Here is a 20,440-nt window from a genome sequence, read left to right as displayed (position 1 = left end):
CCACTAACTTCAAACAGAGAAAGATCAGAGAATGAATGTGTGGAAAAACTGAAACAGCATGGAGAGCCAGGGAAGTACCAAAGGATTTTGGCAGGGAAAACAAGTTTGCTAACTTTTCAAAAAAAGTTATACTCAATATTTTGAAGTGTAAATTTAAAAAAAGGTCTAAAATACTTACAGTAAAATGTGAGGTAAGCCAGGAAAACCTTACACGGACTTCATGAAAGTCAGCTACGCATCACATACTGCTCTGTATTGAGTTCTGACCCAAGATTCTCATATACACAGTAGAAAAGAAAAGTGGTAAATCACAAATACTGAAATTAAATAAACTTATCCTTTAGTCACACTTCCAAAAAATCTGCCACACATATATGAATTCATCATTACCTTTCACAGGCTCAAATGCTCATATTAAACCTACATACCAGTATGATACATCCAACCAAAATAATATATTTCTAAGGCTGGAATATTTTCCTATTTGTAGTGAGAGGATTTTTATGCAAGCCTTTATAGAATCTGTCTCCATGAATATGGGGTAGGACACAACTGTGTCTGGAGAAAACTGTTTAGGTATAGTTCGATTTTAGCTATAGTGTATAGGTACTCATCTTAAAACTTAATTGTAAAAAATACTCCAATTAAAATTGAGAAAGTTAAACAGTTTACATTTCACCCTTTATGCTGTTTAGTAATTTGCTTTCTTTATATCTTGCACTACATACATATAAATTGGTCTCACTTTCTGGTTTTATTACGGCAAATACTGCTGGGAGAGATGACTGGAAACATTACTACTCTTTTGTCTCAAAACCTGAATTTCAGGTCAAATTTACTCTTACTGTGTCCTTATAATATTTCAGCATTTCCAAAACACAAGACACTTAAATTGCATATTTCCAACACCTATTAATCTCCAGTAGCCACTTTTGCCATTTTAGTTAGATTCCCATATTTAAAAATTTAAGGTTGAATTCATTTTAAAGTTTTTAATCCAGAGAAAAATGTATTGTTACTTTCCCAAGTTCCCCTTACAAAGCAAGTCCATGCTTGAGATGCCAAAACAAGATGCCATTTTCAGTAGATTATGCAGATAGTCATATGATCATCCCTCTTCCTATTCTGTATGCAGGAATAATTGTCAGCTGATGCCATTTTTTTTGCATATTTGCATCAATGAAGATTAACAGAATTTATTATTCAAATTATAATTATGCTCTAGAGTTAACATGTACTGAGATAAGTTGGGGCAGTTCATGCCTCTGAGCTCTGTTTCAGGTTGTGTTCAGATTCAGAAAAACATCCCTGCACTTGTTCAGAATCTGAAAGCTAAGTTAAGTTTATATTTTGGAGTCCACCCAATTGTACCAGCTCACCAAGCCACTACAAGCCAGCTGAATTTGACTACTGATTCTCTTTCCTATGACCACCACTTATTTTACACAATGGTTCTTGTGAAAAATAGTTATTATTTTTATATTTAAATATGTTTGCTCAAGCCCTAAAACTGTGAAATATTTGCAAAAATCTGAGGGTCTTCTAGAACAGTCTGCCAGTGAACACTGAATAAATAAGATCAGAGTGCTCAATTATCGGTAATGTCAATGTAGAAATTGACTCAGTGAGTGTGTTTCTTCTAAGAAAGGCAAGTGCCTAAGATCCCAAAATTCCAGAACAGCACTTTGTATCCAGTCTTTTCATTAAGTCTTTATTCAGATTACTAATAAAAGATCATTCCAATAGGTATAATTGAATTTGTAAAAGCTTGAATCATAAGCATGTCAGTCAGTTTGATTTAAAGAACAAGTAAAAAAACTAGGTTTTCCTCAAAAACGAAACAAACTCCCATCTCCTCCAAATACAAACATGAAGAGCAGGAACCCATAAGCATCTGACGAATAACAGGACGTTCAAATTTCACCCAATTAAGGGCCATATTTGTAACTTGACAGAAGCAAACTAGAGCCTCAGTAGATTCCTCCTTATAGTGCACCCTCTTCAGTCAAGTGACCAGGACACATTAACAATCTTGACATTACCCCTTTAATGTTTATCATTCTAGACCTTCTTGGAGGAAAAAAGGAGAGGAAATGCCTGGTTTTAGGACCACAGTAATCTGAGGCAGAACATACCTAGATAGTCTAGTCCAATCCCCTTGCAAAGGCAGGATGCAGACCCTACTGCTATCCCTGTAAAAACATTAGATATTAAAAAGTAATACTACACTTGCTTATAACATAACAATTTTCAGAGTTTGGGGTATTTGTGAATGTTTCAGATCTTCCCCAAATACACGCTACAGCCAATTCTTATTAACTAAACTAAAATTTATTAAAAAACAAGAGAGAGAAAAAGAGTATGGTTAAAAAAAATCAGTATACATACAGACATGAGTTCAATTCTTAAGATTCAGGTTCACACCTCAACTGCTAGAAAAGGACCTCATCCTCCCTGATTGAACTAATCTTGTTATCTCTAAACTGATTCTGGCCTGCCTCTGGAAATTTCCATTACATGCATCTGACTCATTATTCACCCATGAAAGCTTATGCTCCAATACATCTGTTAGTCTATAAGGTGCCACAGGACTTTTTGTTGTTTTTTTACAGATCAGACTAACACGGCTACCCTGTGTCTGATAGTAGAGATGGTGAGCTTTGTAGTTGCAGAGTTCCTTTAGAATTCAGTTAATAGGTCACAGTCCAATTTCCAAGTATCATATTCAGGGTGTACCAGCATAACTGGGACATCAGTCTTGCGACTCAAACTTCCCCTGATGAAGCTTAAGCAGACCTGAGATGACAGAATCAGGACCCAAGGATCTTTTATACAATTTCATGTCTTTTGACAAGTTGGAATTCCTCAGGGAACAAAAGGTAATTAGGATGATTTTGAAGGAGGTCCATCATTTGCTTGTTCCTCTACCATTCACAATACATTTCAAGAAGAGATGAAAATTGAGATGTCCCATGTTTACAATTCATTTACATGATAGGATGTTCTTTTGACCTTGAATTATCAGAATACACAATAGACAGGGACTGTTGATTACACTGTTGACCCTACTTATACATATGTAAATACACAAAAACACAAACATTAGCTCCCTACATATCTTTTGAGTATTGTTTATTTTGCAGGATGTTTAACCCTTTTCAGCCATGCGTCAAACCCCCAGCATGAGACTTGCGTGGAAGGGCGAAATTAGAGCTCCTGGATACACCTTAAGGCTCTCCCCACATTGATATGAGCTGTGTTTACATTGAATTCTTTGTAAGGCCAAATTATTGATGCATGCTTTGGCCCCAGCCAAAAACTTAACCCATACTTTGTGAAACACTTCAGTGATTCCAGAGTTTGGCTATGTATTAACATAGCCATTAATATTCTTCAGAGAGCACTTATTCTGGCATTCAGCCCTGAAGGCTGTGAGGTGTTGTACCTCAATTTCCCTTTGTGCACAACAGATCAAGCTTGTAGTGTATTTTCTGCTGGGAACAGTTTCAGAAATATGTATATGCACTAGCTGTGAAGTCTCAACATCAGACCTTTTAACACAAAGTGTGTTCTTGTTAAAACAAAGAGCATAATCATAAGGGTTTCAATTATGTACCACTGTTAACATATTTAAGGGCTTTTCAAAAGATCATGCATATTGTACATTTTTATAGTTCTTGGTATCAGCAACAAGTTAGTTACAATCATTAGCAACAACATTAACATCAGTTCTACCACATATGTATGTACATTTACAACATCGTCGCGGATGGTTTTGGGTACATGTCATCAGTCGCCCCTCCCTCCGTGAAAGCAACGGCAGACAACCATTTCGTGCCTTTTTTCCGTGCAGACGCCATACCATGGCAAGCATAGAGCCCACTCAGCTCAGCTCACCATCATCGCTGCTTTTGTGCCCTGGGTGCTGCTGACAGCAGACGGTGCAGTAGGTCTGCAAACCATCATCATCCACTGCTTCCGTTGCAACTCTGCTCTCCTGCCGTTGTAAATGAGCTCAATCTCAACTGAGTAAAATGATGACTGAGCTAAATAGAGTAAACGACCTCAGTCATCCACCGCTTCTACTGCAACTATGCTCTCCTGTCCACTACGCAGGTCCTCTCATCATTCAGTATAAATATCTATTCTCATGGCATCTGTCATCAACCACCGCTTCCGCTAAAACTCTGCTCTCCTGCAGACACCATACCACGACAAGCATAGAGCCTGCTCAGCTCACTGCTGCTGTTTTGAGCATTGCAAACACCTCGCACATTATCCTGCAGGATGTGCAGAACCTGCAAAAGCATGCAAAGAGGTGACGACAGCATGATCACGACAGTGATGAGGACGTGGACACAGACTTCTCTCAAAGCACAGGCCCTGGCAATTTGGACATTATGGTGGTAATGGGGCAGGTTCACGCAGTGAATGCCGACTCTGGGCCCGGAAAACAAGCACAGACTGGTGGGACCGCATAGTGTTGCAGGTCTGGGATGATTCCCAGTGGCTGAGAAACTTTCGCATGCATAAGGGCACTTTCATGGAACTTTGTGACTTGCTTTTCCCTGCCCTGAAGCGCAATACCAAGATGAAAGCAGCCCTCACAGTTGAGAAGGGAGTGGCGATAGCCCTCTGGAAGCTTGCAATGCCAGGCAGCTACCGGTCAGTCAGGAATCAATTTGGAGTGGGGGCTGCTGTGATCTAAGCAGCAAACGCAATCACTGAGCTGCTGCTATCAAGGGTAGTGACTCTGGGAAATGTGCAGGTCATAGTGGATGGCTTTGCTGCAATGGGATTCCCTAACTGTGGTGAGGCAATAGACAGAACGCATATCCCTGTCTTGAGACCAGACCACCTTGACAGCCAGTACATTAACCGCAAGGGGTACTTTTCCATGGTGCTGCAAGCACTGGTGGATCACAAGGGACATTTCACTGACTTCAACGTGAGATGGCCGGGAAAGGTACATGACGCTCGCATCTGCAGGAACTCTGGTCCGTTTGAACAGCTGCAGGAAGGGACTTACTTCCCAGACTAGAAAATAACTGTTGGGGATGTTGAAATGCCTAAAGTTACCCTTGGGGACCCAACCTACCCCTTAATGCCATGGCTCATGAAGCCATACACAGGCAGCAAAGACAGTAGTAAGGAGCTATTCAGCTACAGGCTGAGCAAGTGCAGAATGGTGGCAGAATGTGCATTTGGACGTTTAAAAGTGTGCTGGTGCAGTTTACTGACTCGGTTAGACCTCGGCGAAACCAATGTTCCCACTGTTATTGCTGCTTGCTGTGTGCTCCACAATATCTGAGAGTAAGGGGGAGACGTTTACGGTGGGGTGGGAGGTTGAGGCAAATTGCCTGGCCACTGATTACGCGCAGCCAGACACCAGGGCAATTAGAAGAGCACAGCAGGGCGTGCTGCACATCAGAGAAGCTTTGAAAACCAATTTCATGACTGGCCAGCCTACGGTGTGACAGTTGTGTGTCTTTCTCCTTGAGAAAAACCCACCCCCTTGGTTCACTCTACTTCCCTGTAAGCCAACCAACCTCCCTCCTTCAATCACTGCTTGCAGAAGCAATAAAGTAATTATTGTTTCAAAATCATGCATTCTTTATTCACTCGTCTCATAAATAGGGAGATAACTGCCAAGGTAGCCCAGGAGGGGTGGGGGAGGAGGGAAGCACCAGATGGAGTGGTGGATGAGGGAAGGAGGGAAGGACAAGGCCACACTGCACTTCAAAACTTACTGAGTGCCAGCCTTCTGTTGCTTGGGTAGTCCTCTGGGGTGGAGTGGTTGGGTGCCCAGAGCCCTCTCCCCACCCGCAGGAGCCTCAGCATTGCATCCTCCCTCCTCTCATCGCCCTGCCGCTACCTCTCATCTCACTCATCCCCCCGTCATCGCATTCATTTTCTGCTTTCCTGAACTCTGCCATCGTTTGTCTCCATGCATTCTGCTGAGCGCTTTCAGTGCGGGAGGACTGCATGAGGTTGGAGAACATTTCATCGCAAGTGGGTTTTTTTCACCTTCTTATCTGCACTAGCCTCTGGGATGGAGATGATGGGGGGAGCTTTGAAACATTTGCAGCTGCAGGAGGAAAAAAGGGAGAGTAGTATTTAAAAAGACACATTTTAGAGAACAATGGGTAGACTGTTTCAAGGTGAACCAAGCTGTTAACATTACATAGCTCATGTGCTTTCATTACAAGGTTGCATTTTGCCTCTTACATTGAGGGCCTACCTGTTTGCTGTGAGACATCACTCACGCAGGGCCGGGCAACAGAATTTGGCTTGCAGGCAGCCATAGTAAGCCACAGATTTTTGGCTTCTTCAACCTTCATAACATGTGGGAATGGTTTCAAACAGCAGCGCCCTCCTTTCCCATACCAAGCACCTGCTGGGTTGGCCATTTAAAAGGAGGGGCTGTACTGGCCACGAATGCATCCCAAGTCTTCAGGACAAATAAATCATTAAACACGCTTTCTTTAAACCATGCATTACATTTACAAAGGTACACTCACCAGAGGTGCCTTCTCCAGCTTCCTGGTCCGTGAGCCCACCTTGGGAGGGTATTGTCTCCAGGGTGATAAACAGATCCTGGCTGTCGGAGAGAATGGTTTCTCCGCTTGCCTGCTGTGCGCTATCCTCATCTTCCTCCAACTCATCTTCCTTATCCCCAAAATCCTCATCCCTGTTGAATGAGATTCCCCCCTTGCAGGTGTCCACAGACAGGGGTGGGGTAGTGGTAGACACTCACACCCGAATTGCATGCAGCTCATCATAGAAGAAGCATGTCTACGGCTTTGGTAGGCTTCCTTGAGCTCCTTAATTTTCAAGCGGCACTGCTTTAGGTCCCTGTTGTAGTTTCTGTCCATCATACCCTTGCAGATTTTTTGAAATTTTTTGGCATTTCGTCTTTTGGAACGGAGTTCTGATAGCACAGATTCATCTCCCCAAACAGCAATCAGATTCAGTACCTCCCATTCAGTCCATGCTAGAGCTCTTTTGTGATTCTGGGACTCCATGGTCACCTGTGCTGATGCGCTCGCCACACTGGCCAAACAGGGAATGAAATTCAGAAGTTCCCAGAGTTTTTGCTGTGTACCTGGCTAGTTCATCTAAGTTGAAAGTGCTGTCCAGAGCCGTCACAATGGAGCACTCTGGGATAGCTCCCTGAGGCCAACACTGTCGAATTGCATCCACACTACCCCAAATCTGACCTGGTGAATTCGATTTCAGCACTAATCCCCTTGTCAGGGAGGAGTACAAAAATCGATTTTAAGAGCCCTTTAAGTCGACCAAAATGACTTCGTCCTGTGGACAGGTGCAGGGTTAAATCGATCTAATGATGCCAAATTCGACCTAAACTCGTAGTGTAGATCAGGGCTAAGAGACTACAAGTCATAATCAAAATATCTAGAGATGAGAGTTTGCCTACTCTCCCCTGCATCCTTGTATCCCACTAACCCGATCTTTCCTCAGTGCCTGAGTCACAGACTGCTTACTTAAAGAATCAACATGGAGACATTCATGTTCCAACAACATTGCCTCGCCAACAAGTTGGTTAAGCTTACAGGGCTGTTTAAATTCCCTACCAATTTTTATTTCATTCGAAATCTTTTCAAAGATATTCACTGGATCTTTCTAAAGAAAAGTCTGTGGATCTATACAACTCAGAAAGACTCCGGCAGTTAGGAACTAGAACAAGTCTCCTGAACAAACTGTTGCTTTCTCTATACAATGATTCACCCTGAGTTAACTCAATCAAATCACTTCCATACCCATTAGGGTATGTCTACACTATGGGATTACTCCGATTTTACAGAAACCAGTTTTGTAAAACAGATTGTATAAAGTCGAGTGCACGCGGCCATACTAAGCACATTCATTCGGTGGTGTGCGTCCATGCACCGAGGCTAGCGTCGATTTCCGGAGTGTTGCACTGTGTGTAGCTATCCCGTAGCTATCCCATAGTTCCCGCAGTCTCCCTCGCCCATTGGAATTCTGGATTGAGATCCCAAAGCAAAAACAGTGTTGCGGGTGATTCTGGGTAAATGTCGTCACTCAATCCTTCCTCCGTGAAAGCAATGGCAGACAATCATTTTGCACCCTTTTTCCCTGGATTGCCCTCGCAGACGCCATAGCATGGCAACCATGGAGCCCGTTTAGCCTTTTGTCACTGGGGTAAATTGACGGCATATACCCTGAAACACCCGGGAAAATGTTTTTGACTCTTCAGGCATTGAGAGCTCAGCCAAGAATGCAAATGCTTTTCGGAGACTGCGGGGACTGTGGGATAGCTGGAATCCTCAGTACCTCCTCCCTCCCTCCATGAGCATCCATTTGATTCTTTGGCTTTCCATTACGCTTATCACACAGCACTGTGCTGAGTCCCTGCTGTGGACTCTGTCTACCATAGCCTGGAGATTTTTTCAAACACTTTGTCATTTTGTCTTCTGTAATGGAGCTCTGATAGAACAGATTTGTCTCCCCATACAGAGATCTCCTGTATGGTCCATGCTGGAGCTCTTTTTGGACTTGGGACTGCATCGCCACCCGTGCTGATCAGAGCTCCATGCTAGGCAAACAGGAAATGAAATTCAAAAGTTTGTGGGGCTTTTCCTGTCTACCTGGCCAGCGCATCTGAGTTCAGATTGCTTTCCAGAGCGGTCACAGTGGTGTACTGTGGGATACCGCCCGGAGGTCAATACCGTCGAATTGCAGCCACACTAACCCTAATCCAACATGGCCATACTGATTTGAGCGCTACTCCCCTCGTCGGGGAGGAGTACAGAAATCGGTTTAAAGAGCCCTTTATATTGATATAAAGGACTTCGTTGTGTGGATGGGTGCAGGGTTAATTCGGTTTAACGCTGCTAAATTCGGTTTAAACACGTAGTGTAGACCAGGCCTGAATTGCAGCAAACTGCTTGCAAAAAACTATCCTGAAGATTTTTCTCTTCAGGAATTTTTCTAAGCAACAACCCATTTTTCACAGAAATTCTGCCCTTGCCCTTTTCACCTAGGGCTTGCTCTAAAGGAACATTTTCCTGAGCAAAACAGACACTTTCTGGGTTTCACTTAAATCCAGAATCATCTCTGTCCCATTAGGAGGATTTTCACAAACTCTCTTTCAGGTAAACTGCTAGACTTCATAGTCACAAGATTAGAAGCATTCTCTTCCCTGTTACAAGTTTCCACACTATTAGTGGATAACAGTCAAGTAACCTTATGCTTTCCTTGTGCCCTGGCTATATCACCCTGATCAGACAAGGTTATCATATCTTTACCCAGCAACATACTAGCAACAGGCAAAATAGAAGCACCAGAATCGCTTGGTCTCTGAGAGCTATTTATGACATTAACTGGATGCAACCTAGTTATAATGTCATCATCCCTAGCAGATACAAATTCAGGACCACTTCCTTCCTGGGCTTCAGTTGTATCCAGAATCAGCTCTAGGTCAACTGATAAATTTTCAACCATCATAGGCTGACAGGCTTCTTCTGTCTGCTTTACAGACAGAAAAGAGCTGGAGAAACATTCCTCTTTAACAGAAAAACAGCTTGGAATATCCCTTCCTTTTTCCCAGCACACATGGCTGTTCACAGACAATTGCTTGGAGATTGGGGTAGCTCCCTTCATAGGCAAGTCATTACCCCTAACAGACACAGGAACATTTCCTTCACTGTCAAAATTCTCCACACTGGTAACAGGTAAGGTACAGGGATACTCATGTTCCACTAACCTTGCCTTCCAAAACTGCTGATGAGACAAAGCCATCAGCTCAGAAGGCTGCCTATGTTCATCTAAACTTTCTTTGCCTTTCCCTCCCTTAACAGATAAACTGCTGTTTTCTACAAATAGTGTCTTATTACACTGAGCTACTTTAAGCAGATCACTTTTACCTGGGTCAGACTTGCTTTCCCAAGCTTTACTAGCCAACATTCCATGACTCATAAAAAAAATTACCCTTTTCTTCCTCAATTAGGGTTTTAACCTGATCACCAACTTTAATTTGCTCTACAGAAACATCTCCCTGAGCCTTAAAATCACAGAATATCAGTTGGAAGGGACCTTGGGAGGCCATCTAGTCCAACCTTCTGCTCTAAACAGGACCAATCCCTGGACAGATTTTTGCCCCAGACCCCTAGAGTGACCCCCCTCAAGGACTGAACTCACAACCCTGGGTTTAGCAGGCCAATGCTCAAACCACTGAGCTATCCCTCCCCCTGGGTCTAATACCAGATTCACTTCTGAGATACCAGACAATTAGGAATTTTTTCCACCTATTCACTGTTTCATTGCACAGATAAACAGCTATCTTCCTCACACAAACATTTAGAGAAACTCTCCATAGGCAAATCCTTGCCCCTAGTAGACACAGGTTCAGGATTATTTCTTTCCTGTGACTGGTTTATGTCATCAACTTAACTGAACAAAGTTTTAATATCATCCCCAGTCAAAAGATCCTTAGGCAATAACTTCCTTACACCAGCTATAACTTCACGTTTAACACCATTCCATTCAAGATGGATTCTGGTTAAAGGCACATTTACAATAAACTCATAGAAGATTACAATATTCAATATTATTTGGTAAATAATGTTCCTCTTTGACAAAATCTGTTTTAACAAGAGTGATATTAGAAGCTCTAATTTGCCATAAACAGCTTTACCATTGACTTTTACATTCTCTGCATGAGTTATGGGATTACCTTCACCCAAACTCAATGTAAAAGCATTTACATAAAAGGTGGCAGGGTTGGGGTAAATTTGGTTACACACAGACAATTGCTTAGAGTCAAACAACACACCAACATTGTTACAAACTGGATAGATTCTATCCCCATCTTTGCTGTTGAGAGGAGCTGACTTTCCAGAATGATACAGTTTCTGTCCTTTTATTCTCTTGAGTTGGAGCTTAAGTTTGTTCACTTCTGCCTTAGCTTCTAGTTCCTGCAATCAAATTTATGCCATTCTTTGTTCATGTTCAAAACACAGGTGTTCTCTTTCAACAGCTTCTCCTTTCATATCAGCTATTTTTTTGCTTTTGGTCAAGTTCTAGCTGCTGGTTTTTCACTGCAAGCGTTTTCACTGAGCCTGCTTCCTTATCAATGGCAATTAACAGATTTTTTTAGTTCCTGCTCTGGGGCCTTTTGCTTAAAATAAAACCCAGTTTGTAAGCACAATTCTTCCAAGCATTTTCTGTCAGGATCTTGATCGTGAGTCACTCACTGTAACTGATTTTTAACCCTTAAACTCTCCAATATCAAAATTAAATTTTGACAAGCATACGGTTCTGATTCAAAAACCCAATTAACCTGTGTTAACGTGTATCCAAGCATGACTACACCACTGTGACCAGGGTCCTAGTGGGGAGCCAGCTATGGTCACTCAATTAGGGTGAACTGCAAAGAATGGGGTAGTCAAACCCCAAAAAGCTGGTGGGTATTGTAATACTTAGATCAGGGGTAGGCAACCTGCGGCACGTGAGCTGATTTTCAGTGGCACTCACACTGCCTGGATCTTGGACACTGGTCTGGGGGGCTCTGCATTTTAATTTAATTTTAAATGAAGCTTCTTAAATATTTTAAAAACCTTATTTACTTTACATACAACAATAGTTTAGTTATATATTATAGACTTATAGAAAGAGACCTTCTAAAAACAATAAAATGTATTACTGGCATGCAAAACCTTAGAGTGAGTAAGTGAAGACTTGGCACACCACTTCTGAAAGGTTGCTGACCCTTGACTTAGGCCTTGGGTACACTGGCACTTTACAGCCCTGCAACTTTCTCGCTCAGGGGTGTGAAAAAACACCCCAGAGCGCAGCAAGTTACAGCGCTGTAAAGTGTCAGTTGTAAACAGTGCCCCAGCACTGGGAACGCAGCTCCCAGCGCTGTAAGCTAATCCCCACAGGGAGGTGGAGTACCTGCAGCGCTGGGAGATCTCTCTCCCAGCACAGGGCCGGCTCCAGGCCACAGCGCGCCAAGCGCATGCTTGGGGCAGCATGCCAAGGGGGACTCTCTGCCCATTGCCGGGACGGCGGCAGGCAGCTCGGGTGGAGCTCCCACAGGCATGCCTGCAGAGGGTCCGCTGGTCCCGCGGTTCCAGTGGAGCATCCGCAGGCATGCCTGCGGGAGGTCCAGCAGAGTCGCGGGACCACCAGACCCCCCGCAGGGAAGCCTGTGGGAGGTCCACCGGAGCTGCTGGACCAGCGAGCGGTAGAGTGCCCTTCGCGGCGTGCTGCCGTGCTTGGGGCGGCGAAATTGCTAGAGCCAGCCCTGTTCCAGCGCTGGCGCCGCGACCACACTCACACTTCAAAGTGCTGCAGCGGCAGCACTTTGGAGTTTCGAGTGTAGCCAAGCCCTCTGATTCACCAAACCAGCATAAAACAGCTTCTTTATTATTATCTTACTGGTTACTCAGAAGTCCAAACAACACAGTTCCCTTAAAGTGATCCAGCCTCAGGTTTCCATCCAGGTATTCACGTCAAATATGATGAAAATTTCTGTAAATCTTATTTCATCATATCAAAGAAAAGGTTCTACCAATCCCAAAGGATCCGACACATTACCTTCCAGATTAATGTTTCAGATCTTACCCAAATTCACGCTACAGCCAATTCTTACTAACTAAACTAAAATTTATTAAAAAACAGGAGAGAGAGAGTATGGTTAAAAGATCAATATACATATAGACACGAGTTCAATTCTTAAGATTCAGATTCATAGTAGAGATGGTGAGCTTTGTAGTTGTAAAGAGTTCCTTTAGCATTCAGTTACAGGTCACAGTCCAATGTCCAAATATCATATTCAGGGCATATTAGCATATCTGGGACCTCAGTCTTGCAACTCAAACTTCTCCTGATGAAGCTTAAGCAGACCTGAGATGACAGAATCAGGACCCAAGGATCTTTTACACAATTTCATGTCTTTTGACAAGTTGAAATTCCTCAGGAAACAAAAGGTAATTAGGATGACTTTGAAGGAGGTCCATCGCTGGTACTAAGCTATACGAATTAACATAAGGCTCTTTGATTGTTCCTCCACCACTCAATACATTTCAAAAAGAGATGAATACTAAGATATCCCGAGTTTACAATTAATTTACAATATATGATTTTCTTTTGACCTCTGAATTATCAGAATACAGTATAGACAAGGACTGTTAATTACACTGTCCACCCTACTTATACATATGTAATACACAAACACAAACATTCACTCCCTGTATGTCTTCTGAGAGTTATTTATTTTGCAGGATGCTTTACCCTTTCTAGCCACGCGTCACAGTATTTTTATAATACTCTGATGTGCACACACCATTTAAGAGAAACACTATAGTCCCATGTACATGCTGGAACTAATTTCTGCAGCAAGGCTCCCATGCATGTGCAGATCTCTGGATGGCATACTGGAAATTCTGGAGTAGCTTCATTTAAAATAATTGGAGTGTTTTGGCATATTAAACAAAATGAATACAGCAATAATTACAGTAGCCCCAGTGTTTACTTTTGTTACATTCAAATTATGGTAAGCTGTGATCCACAATTTTAGTCTTCAATGTTTCATAGTTTTTTGCACTGAATATATATTTTTGTTTTGACAATCTATAACTGCATCACAGAAGTTATCAGAGAAGCTAGAAGTTTCAAAATCTGAGAAAGAGGAAGGCAGGGCTTTTGGCTCCAGAGAAAGTGTGGCAATTGTTTGGGACTGCGGGTTAAGAAAAATATTAGATGTATACTGCTGTTAAAATTATCAGCAGTGACATGATTAAAAGCAAACATTTAAATTTATTCCTTGTAATTAGAAAAAATAAATAACTTTAAATGACTACAAACCTATAATTATTATCTTCATCCATCTTCTCCTATTTGTTTGTTACATCCACTTGTGTCTTGTCTTAGACTGCAAAGTTTTTGGGCCAGGGAAGGCATTTGTCTATGTATTTGTACGAAAGCTAGCAAAATGGGCCCTTTTTTTGACTAGGGCATGTGGGACTCACCATATGACAAACAATAAACTGTTGTCTTAGATTTAAGAATTAACGCTCCATTAAAATGAACAGGGTAGTTCACATTTTATCAGAGCTATTATTTCAGAGTTCCTGCATGTTTGCAAACTCAGGCAAACATCATTGCAACACCACCTTAAAGTTACCCTTCCATTTTAAAATAATAAAACCTTAGATTATGAAGCATGATTCTGCTGTAAGGAGTGCATTCCACAGTAAACTCTGCATATGCAAGATCACAGAACATACAGGGTACTGGAAATATCCACAACAGCAGCAGAATTCAGTTATAAAAGAGGGAGCATGGAGTCAAGGGCACATGAAAGACAGTAAACATTTAAGCATGTAAACATAATCATCCTATTTCTTTAGAAACAAACTAATCAAACTATTTTTATTAAATTGTGAATTATTTTACAATAAAGAAACTGTTTTGGAATTTATTTTTTATACAAATCAATGAACCGTTATCTGACAGATTATACTCAGCTCCATATGAGAAAGTCACGATACTGTATTTAGAAAAGGTGCTGGCAAAAAGCCAACATAATAAGGAGTGACAAAGTAGATAAGCCTTTCACTTTCGACATGCATTTATAAGTTCATAGTATCTGGCCCCAAGTGACCTTTCTGCGATGCAATCTATAAAGCAAGACTCTCTTAGCATGAAAAAAATAAAACATTTGACTAAACTCTGATAAATATAAGTGAATATATAAAGAAGTTATTTAATTTACCCCAAAATTAAAACAAATTTACTTCATCACATATTAAACTTTATACTAAAATTAAAATGGATTCTTCAATTTCAAATTATTTCTTTGCAAAAGAGAATTCTTATCACACATAAAAAGGATCATTCAAAACTGAGCATTTGATTAATTCGAACATCTTGTTTTCTACCACCACAACATAACATGTCTAAGCTAACTACAGTCTGTCTTTTTAACATACAGTTAGATGTCATCACATTGGTTTTCAGCCTAAACTAATATTTCCTCTAGCCCTCCAAACTTTATCCTTTACAGAAGAAAAAATTCACAGGTATTCCTCTCATCATTCTCATTAAATCAGGTGCAATGGATTTGAGAAAATGGACTTTTAATGGAAAAAATGGTACTGCATTTTTAATAAATGGAAAAGGGTAACATGTTCCTTTTTCTTTCTTGCTAGTTGAGTTCCATTTTGGGTTCAAGTGACAGGGACTCATTCAACCAGATACTTCCCACATTTAACTACATCTCCTTTAGGAAAAAAAATGGAGGCTCACCAAGAAATTAGATAAACACTGTCCTAAAGAGATCTGTGTCCCTCCTGCTCTCCATTTCAACTTCTCCTTTGTTTTGTTCCTTTAAGCTTTTGTACTCTAAAAATAAAAATATTTTCTGCTAACACTTTAATAATTTAAATAATAAAATCTTACACCAAGCTTCAGAAATTCTGATAATATAGGCACAGCATACACACTAATATATTCACGTGAATTGGATGGTAACATTTAGTAGAATGTATCATGCGAACAGGAGGAAGGATAAGGACACCCTGTACCACAGTGCAAGGTGAACACATGAACTCTATTCCACTTCATGATTCTCAATATTACTTGTGTCTATTTTCAAGGGAAGCCAAATTTAGGCAGGAATGCACGCCCTTTAGCTGAACAACATGGAACAGACTTGCACTCTCAGCAAAGAGCACAACATATCTGACCTATGAAATGTCTTGTAACACTATTTCTCAACAAAGTTCTATTCGTTTTTGTCTGGAGGGTTTCTGTTGTGATAAAAAAATTATAAATACAGTAAGTTTATTTATAACCTACCAACATAGCATGAACGGGATTTCAAACTTGTGTAATTTGCCAAATTATCAAAAAGAAACACAAGAAGATGTCTCTCTATGCCTGTAACTTTTTCTTAATTTGATGTACCTCTAAATACTAGTACAATTTAAAATGTTTAAGTTCCTATAGCTTTTTTATTGCAAGTTTCAGATATGCAAGAAAAGTAATATGGCAGCCATTACATCTTCATTTCTCATGCGCACAAAACAAAGCATATCTGTTGTAGAACTTGTGGAATTAAGACTTTTTAAAAACAACAAACTGCCTACCTCCCAGTAAAATATTTAACTTCATATCGAGAACTTGCAGATTTAGCATCCCTGTAAGGATAAAACTACTACATACATGACTTCAAATAATTTACTTCATTTTAGCAACAAAAAACTCCTACTTCAAAACAAAACGTAAGACAAGAATCACATATGCTCCGTATTATACAGAGCATTCCAGTTGAACAGAATCAGAGTATGCAAAGAGTTAAATACGTCAAATGTCAGAAAACAACCCAGTCATGTTTCAAGTCTTGTGCATGACTTGCAAAATCTTTGTTTGACGGTCTAACTACCAGAAGTCCAGAAGCCAATAAAACAGCTTTTAGATATCTAATATTCATTTGTACTTCAATAAATTAATACTTAAACTATTTTATTCTTTAAGACTAAATACTACATCTTCAGTTTATGCTTTTATGCTGGGGGAAGGGAATTTACATGGTATATCAGGTGTTAAAAAATCAGACAGAATCATTTGAATATAACATTGCAATTTTTAGCACCCACCCCTGTATTCAAGTTAACAAAAAATGTGGTGGTTAGATATAATCAGTTCTCTCAGCCAAAAGGGTCTCTTGGCTGCTTATCACATCTGGGAACTTGACAATACAGCATCAAAGGTCACATGTCAAGGGAGACATAAAGGTGACTTGTGTTATTACAGTCTTATTTCCAGTGGAACTCCTTAATTTAAAATTACTTTCATTTCCTGTATTCTAGCTAAAGTATTTTACTTGAGAATTTCTGAATGTAAGGGAAATACTTTTACATGGAAAGATATTTAAAATATTAAGGGACACAATCTAGGACCAAAGACACTGCCCCACATTTGATCACATCAATCTTGTTACAAAATCTTACTTTCATAATTTTGTGTTTTCCTTTTAGAATTATCTTTCTGACGGCTTGAGAGAAATCAGAGAGGAGGGGAAAAAAAGCTTCCAGTAATTCAGTATAAACATACCAATTTGGGTACCTTACACTAAGAAAGTGACATGATATAAACAGATTAGTACTTACACACACACAGCAAGCTGAGGTGTAGATTTTTTTATGACTCTTAACTATAGTACAACATTTTTGTAAGAGAATCAGGAAAATCCTTAAGGTAAGATCTACAGTAGAAAACCACTTTCAAGGTAGGGCTTTTTATTATCTTGAAAAATGTAACTTAAAAAAATAATGCAGCTTAGGGTTTGAGGTTTTGTTTTTGTGCTATAGAGGAAATGTTGTAACTATTTCAAAAATATTTGAAGGAAAGAAATATTAAGCAATAACTTGTTTCAGTATCAGTTTACCTTAATACCAGTCAAACCTAAAAGGGCCTTTAGACATACAATATAAACAATGTGAACTTTAAAGATCTGAGTGTGACATAAAATGTGTGTCACATACTTTGACATACACCTCTACCTCGATATAACGCTGTTCTTGGGAGCCAAAAAATCTTACCATGTTATAGGTGAAACCATGTTATATTGAACTTGCTTTGATTCACCGGAGTGCGCAGCCCCGCTTCCCGGGAGCACTGCTTTACCGCATTATATACAAATTAGTGTTTTATCGGGTGGCGTTATATCGAGGTAGCGGTGTACCAACCGCTCTCCCATAGCAACCACCCCACCATAGTAACCACTCCCCAAAGCAACCACCCCTCCCTGGCATATCAACGGTTAGGCCTTGTCTACACTGCCACTTTACAGCTCTGAAATGTTCTCGCACAAGAATGTGAAAAATACCCCCGTGAGCAATGCAAGTTTCAGCACTATAAAGTGGCAGTGTAGACAGTGCACCAGCGCTGGGGAGCCACACTCCCAGCACTGGTAGCTACTACCCTCGTGGAGATGTTTTTTACAGCACTGGGAGAGCTCTCTTCCAGCACTGGTGCCGCAACTACACAGCCGTGGGAGCGCTTTAACATTGGTAGTGAAGGCATACCTTGAAATAACTGTCAATCAAATGAATCAGTTTACCTGCAAAAATATGTTCCGTAGCTCATTGGGATCCGCTCTTTTGGTTGTTTGCACCTGTAAAGTCAAGAAATTAAAGTTAATGCTTTACTAGCTAGGTAATTGACTTGTAGCGTAGGGAATCCTCATGCAATCTATGCTGATAAGGGTAACAAATGTCAGCTCTCTTATCTAACTGATAAACAGAATCCCAAACATTACAATCAAAGTTTTCATTGCTTAACTTTAAAACAATTCAGGGAGTAGTGATAGCTGTCAAACTCAGTAACTGTTGTCTGAGAACAAGGGAGACAGTGAAACAGGCCCAAATGTCAGGAGCAACAGTATCTCCAGTGCTCCAAATGGTAGAAATTGTCCTTAGCAGAAGAAGTTGCAGTAAATTGCTAACACTTGTGAAGTGTCTCCATTTGCATTTATAATTGTCTTAGTTAACTTGAATTAAAACATGACCACTCTCTAGTTCAGACAAACAATTGGGAAGACCTTGGGACACTGAAAAGTTCAAGCACATGCGCCAGCATCCAGGCTACACTTGTAGGCTAAAAACTTACCAAGCAAACACATTTTACACCTTTGGCTTGACTAAGTGCAACAGAACAACAAACATGCACAAGAATCATCAATATTTTTCCAAGTGAGATGCATTGTTCTGAAAATTCCCTGACCCCAACTGTGCTCCCCCAGCTGAGGACTCCTCTGCAAGCTCCTGCTGGAAAACTCCCATTTTCCCAAAGAGCTACTCTATTCACCCTCAATACCTCCCCAGAACTGCTCTCACCCCCACACTGCCCACAACAGACCCTTAACCCAAAGCTGCTCCCTGCCCCCACCACAGGACCTTTCCATCCAGAGCTGCTCCCTCCCATCCCCCACCACAGGACCCTTTCCCCCCAAAGCTCCTCTCTTCCTTCCCACTACTCGCCCCTGCCCCCCGAGGGGCGCTCTCCCCTCTTCCCCTCCCACTCCTTGTCCCGCGGTGGGGGGCGCTCTCTTCCCCCCATCTCCCTCACACCCCATCGCCCCCTTCCCCAGCGTTGCTCTCTGGGGGCCGCTGCCGGGTATCAGGCCCACAGAGGAGCAGCAGCCCCCGCCGCCAGCTCCCCGCCTGCCCCCGAACTGGCCGCCCGCAACACCCGGCTCCTTATGCAACAAGCGACGGAGGAGCAGAGTCACCTTGACCGCCATGCTGAGCGCGGGGAGGGGGAGGAGGAGTTGCCAGCCCGGCGATACCACCAGCCAGCCGCGCCGCCGCAGCCCGGCCCTATGCTAATGAGCCCCCCCGCCGGCACCCTGCGCCGGTAGGCGGGGACGGGGACCGTGGTGCTGCCAGGCCGCAGGCGGGGGACTGAGGGCGCCTGAACTTTGTGACCCCACTAAGCGGTCCCCAAGGATGGTGGGTGGCCGGAGTGAGGCACCTCCCAGAGGAGGACAGCGGTCTCGAGCGAGGCAGGAGTGCCTAGCCCTGGGGTGGTGACGCCTGGCACCTGCCAGACAGGGCTATGAGGAAACTGACCTAGGCCAGATGCTGGGGGTCCAGGGGTGGGGAGGGAGGGTGCCAGCCTTTGCTACAAAGACCTTGGGATGGATCTTGCCCACTAGTGCACAACCTCAAACTCTTTGTGTGACTCCTCTCCCACCTACCAGAGCTCTGGATCAATGGTTCTCAGCCTTTACATTTGCAACCCCCTTTTCTATAAAGTGACCACCCCAGGATGCCCCTCTGTTTCTACCAATGTAGAAAGGTTAGGGTAATCTTGACCTAACATCTGTTCATGACTCCCACCCAGACTAAGAACTGTTATAGGGGTTTGACTCTATACTGCCTTACACCTTATACGCTCATTTACATCTAAACAAGATGCAGTGCAGCGGAAGCAAGGTCTACTAGGTAGAAAAGACTGACTGGGAGTCATATTCCTGGCTCTACCAATAACTTAGCAAGTCACTAACCCCTGTATCATCTGTAAAATTGCCCCTCTCACATCATGTTGCATGAATTATTTAATAATGTTTGTAAAGTGCTTGAAGATACTTATTAAAGGCACTATACAAATCACAGTATAAGTAGATCTGGTAAAAAAAACACTTGAACTTTTGACAAAAACTGCCCCATACCTCAAAAAATCTTTTTGCCAGCTCTAATTAGTGTTATTATGTTGCATATATAGTTCCAGCAATTATAATTAGTACTTATATTTAGTAGCATTTCATATCTGTAAAATGTTGGACAAATTCATTACTGGCATAACCAAATGCAGCAACTCCATTGAAGTCCAGTGTAATTGCACCTGTTTACATCTAGTGGTATATTTGGCCCATAAACTAATAAAT

General features: G+C 41.8%; 1 protein-coding gene across 3 annotated transcripts in view; it reads right to left on the bottom strand.

Moving 5' to 3' along the window:
- The window catches only part of SLC25A12 (solute carrier family 25 member 12), an 89,502-nt gene extending 70,123 nt beyond the window's left edge, over nucleotides 1–19,379 (bottom strand). Inside the window, exons 1-4 of one of the 3 annotated variants that reach the window (XM_030579238.1) lie at nucleotides 18,661–18,944; nucleotides 18,113–18,166; nucleotides 2,136–2,192; nucleotides 179–275 (exon numbers count right to left, since the gene is read on the bottom strand). Coding sequence is in view for 2 of the 3 variants with exons in the window: in XM_030579236.1 (XP_030435096.1) it covers nucleotides 18,113–18,166; nucleotides 18,661–18,729 (123 nt within the window). In the remaining variant the exon portion in view is untranslated. Of the gene's footprint in view, nucleotides 1–178; nucleotides 276–2,135; nucleotides 2,193–18,112; nucleotides 18,167–18,660; nucleotides 18,948–19,282 lie in introns of those variants that run through there. The other 2 variants (XM_030579237.1, XM_030579236.1) reach the window with 2 other exon arrangements.
- Between the last annotated feature and the right edge of the window lie 1,061 nt (nucleotides 19,380–20,440).

Source organism: Gopherus evgoodei, chromosome 11, assembly GCF_007399415.2.
Source record: "Gopherus evgoodei ecotype Sinaloan lineage chromosome 11, rGopEvg1_v1.p, whole genome shotgun sequence".
Lineage (NCBI taxonomy): Eukaryota > Metazoa > Chordata > Testudines > Testudinidae > Gopherus > Gopherus evgoodei.
This window is presented reverse-complemented; position numbering and strand designations above follow the sequence as displayed.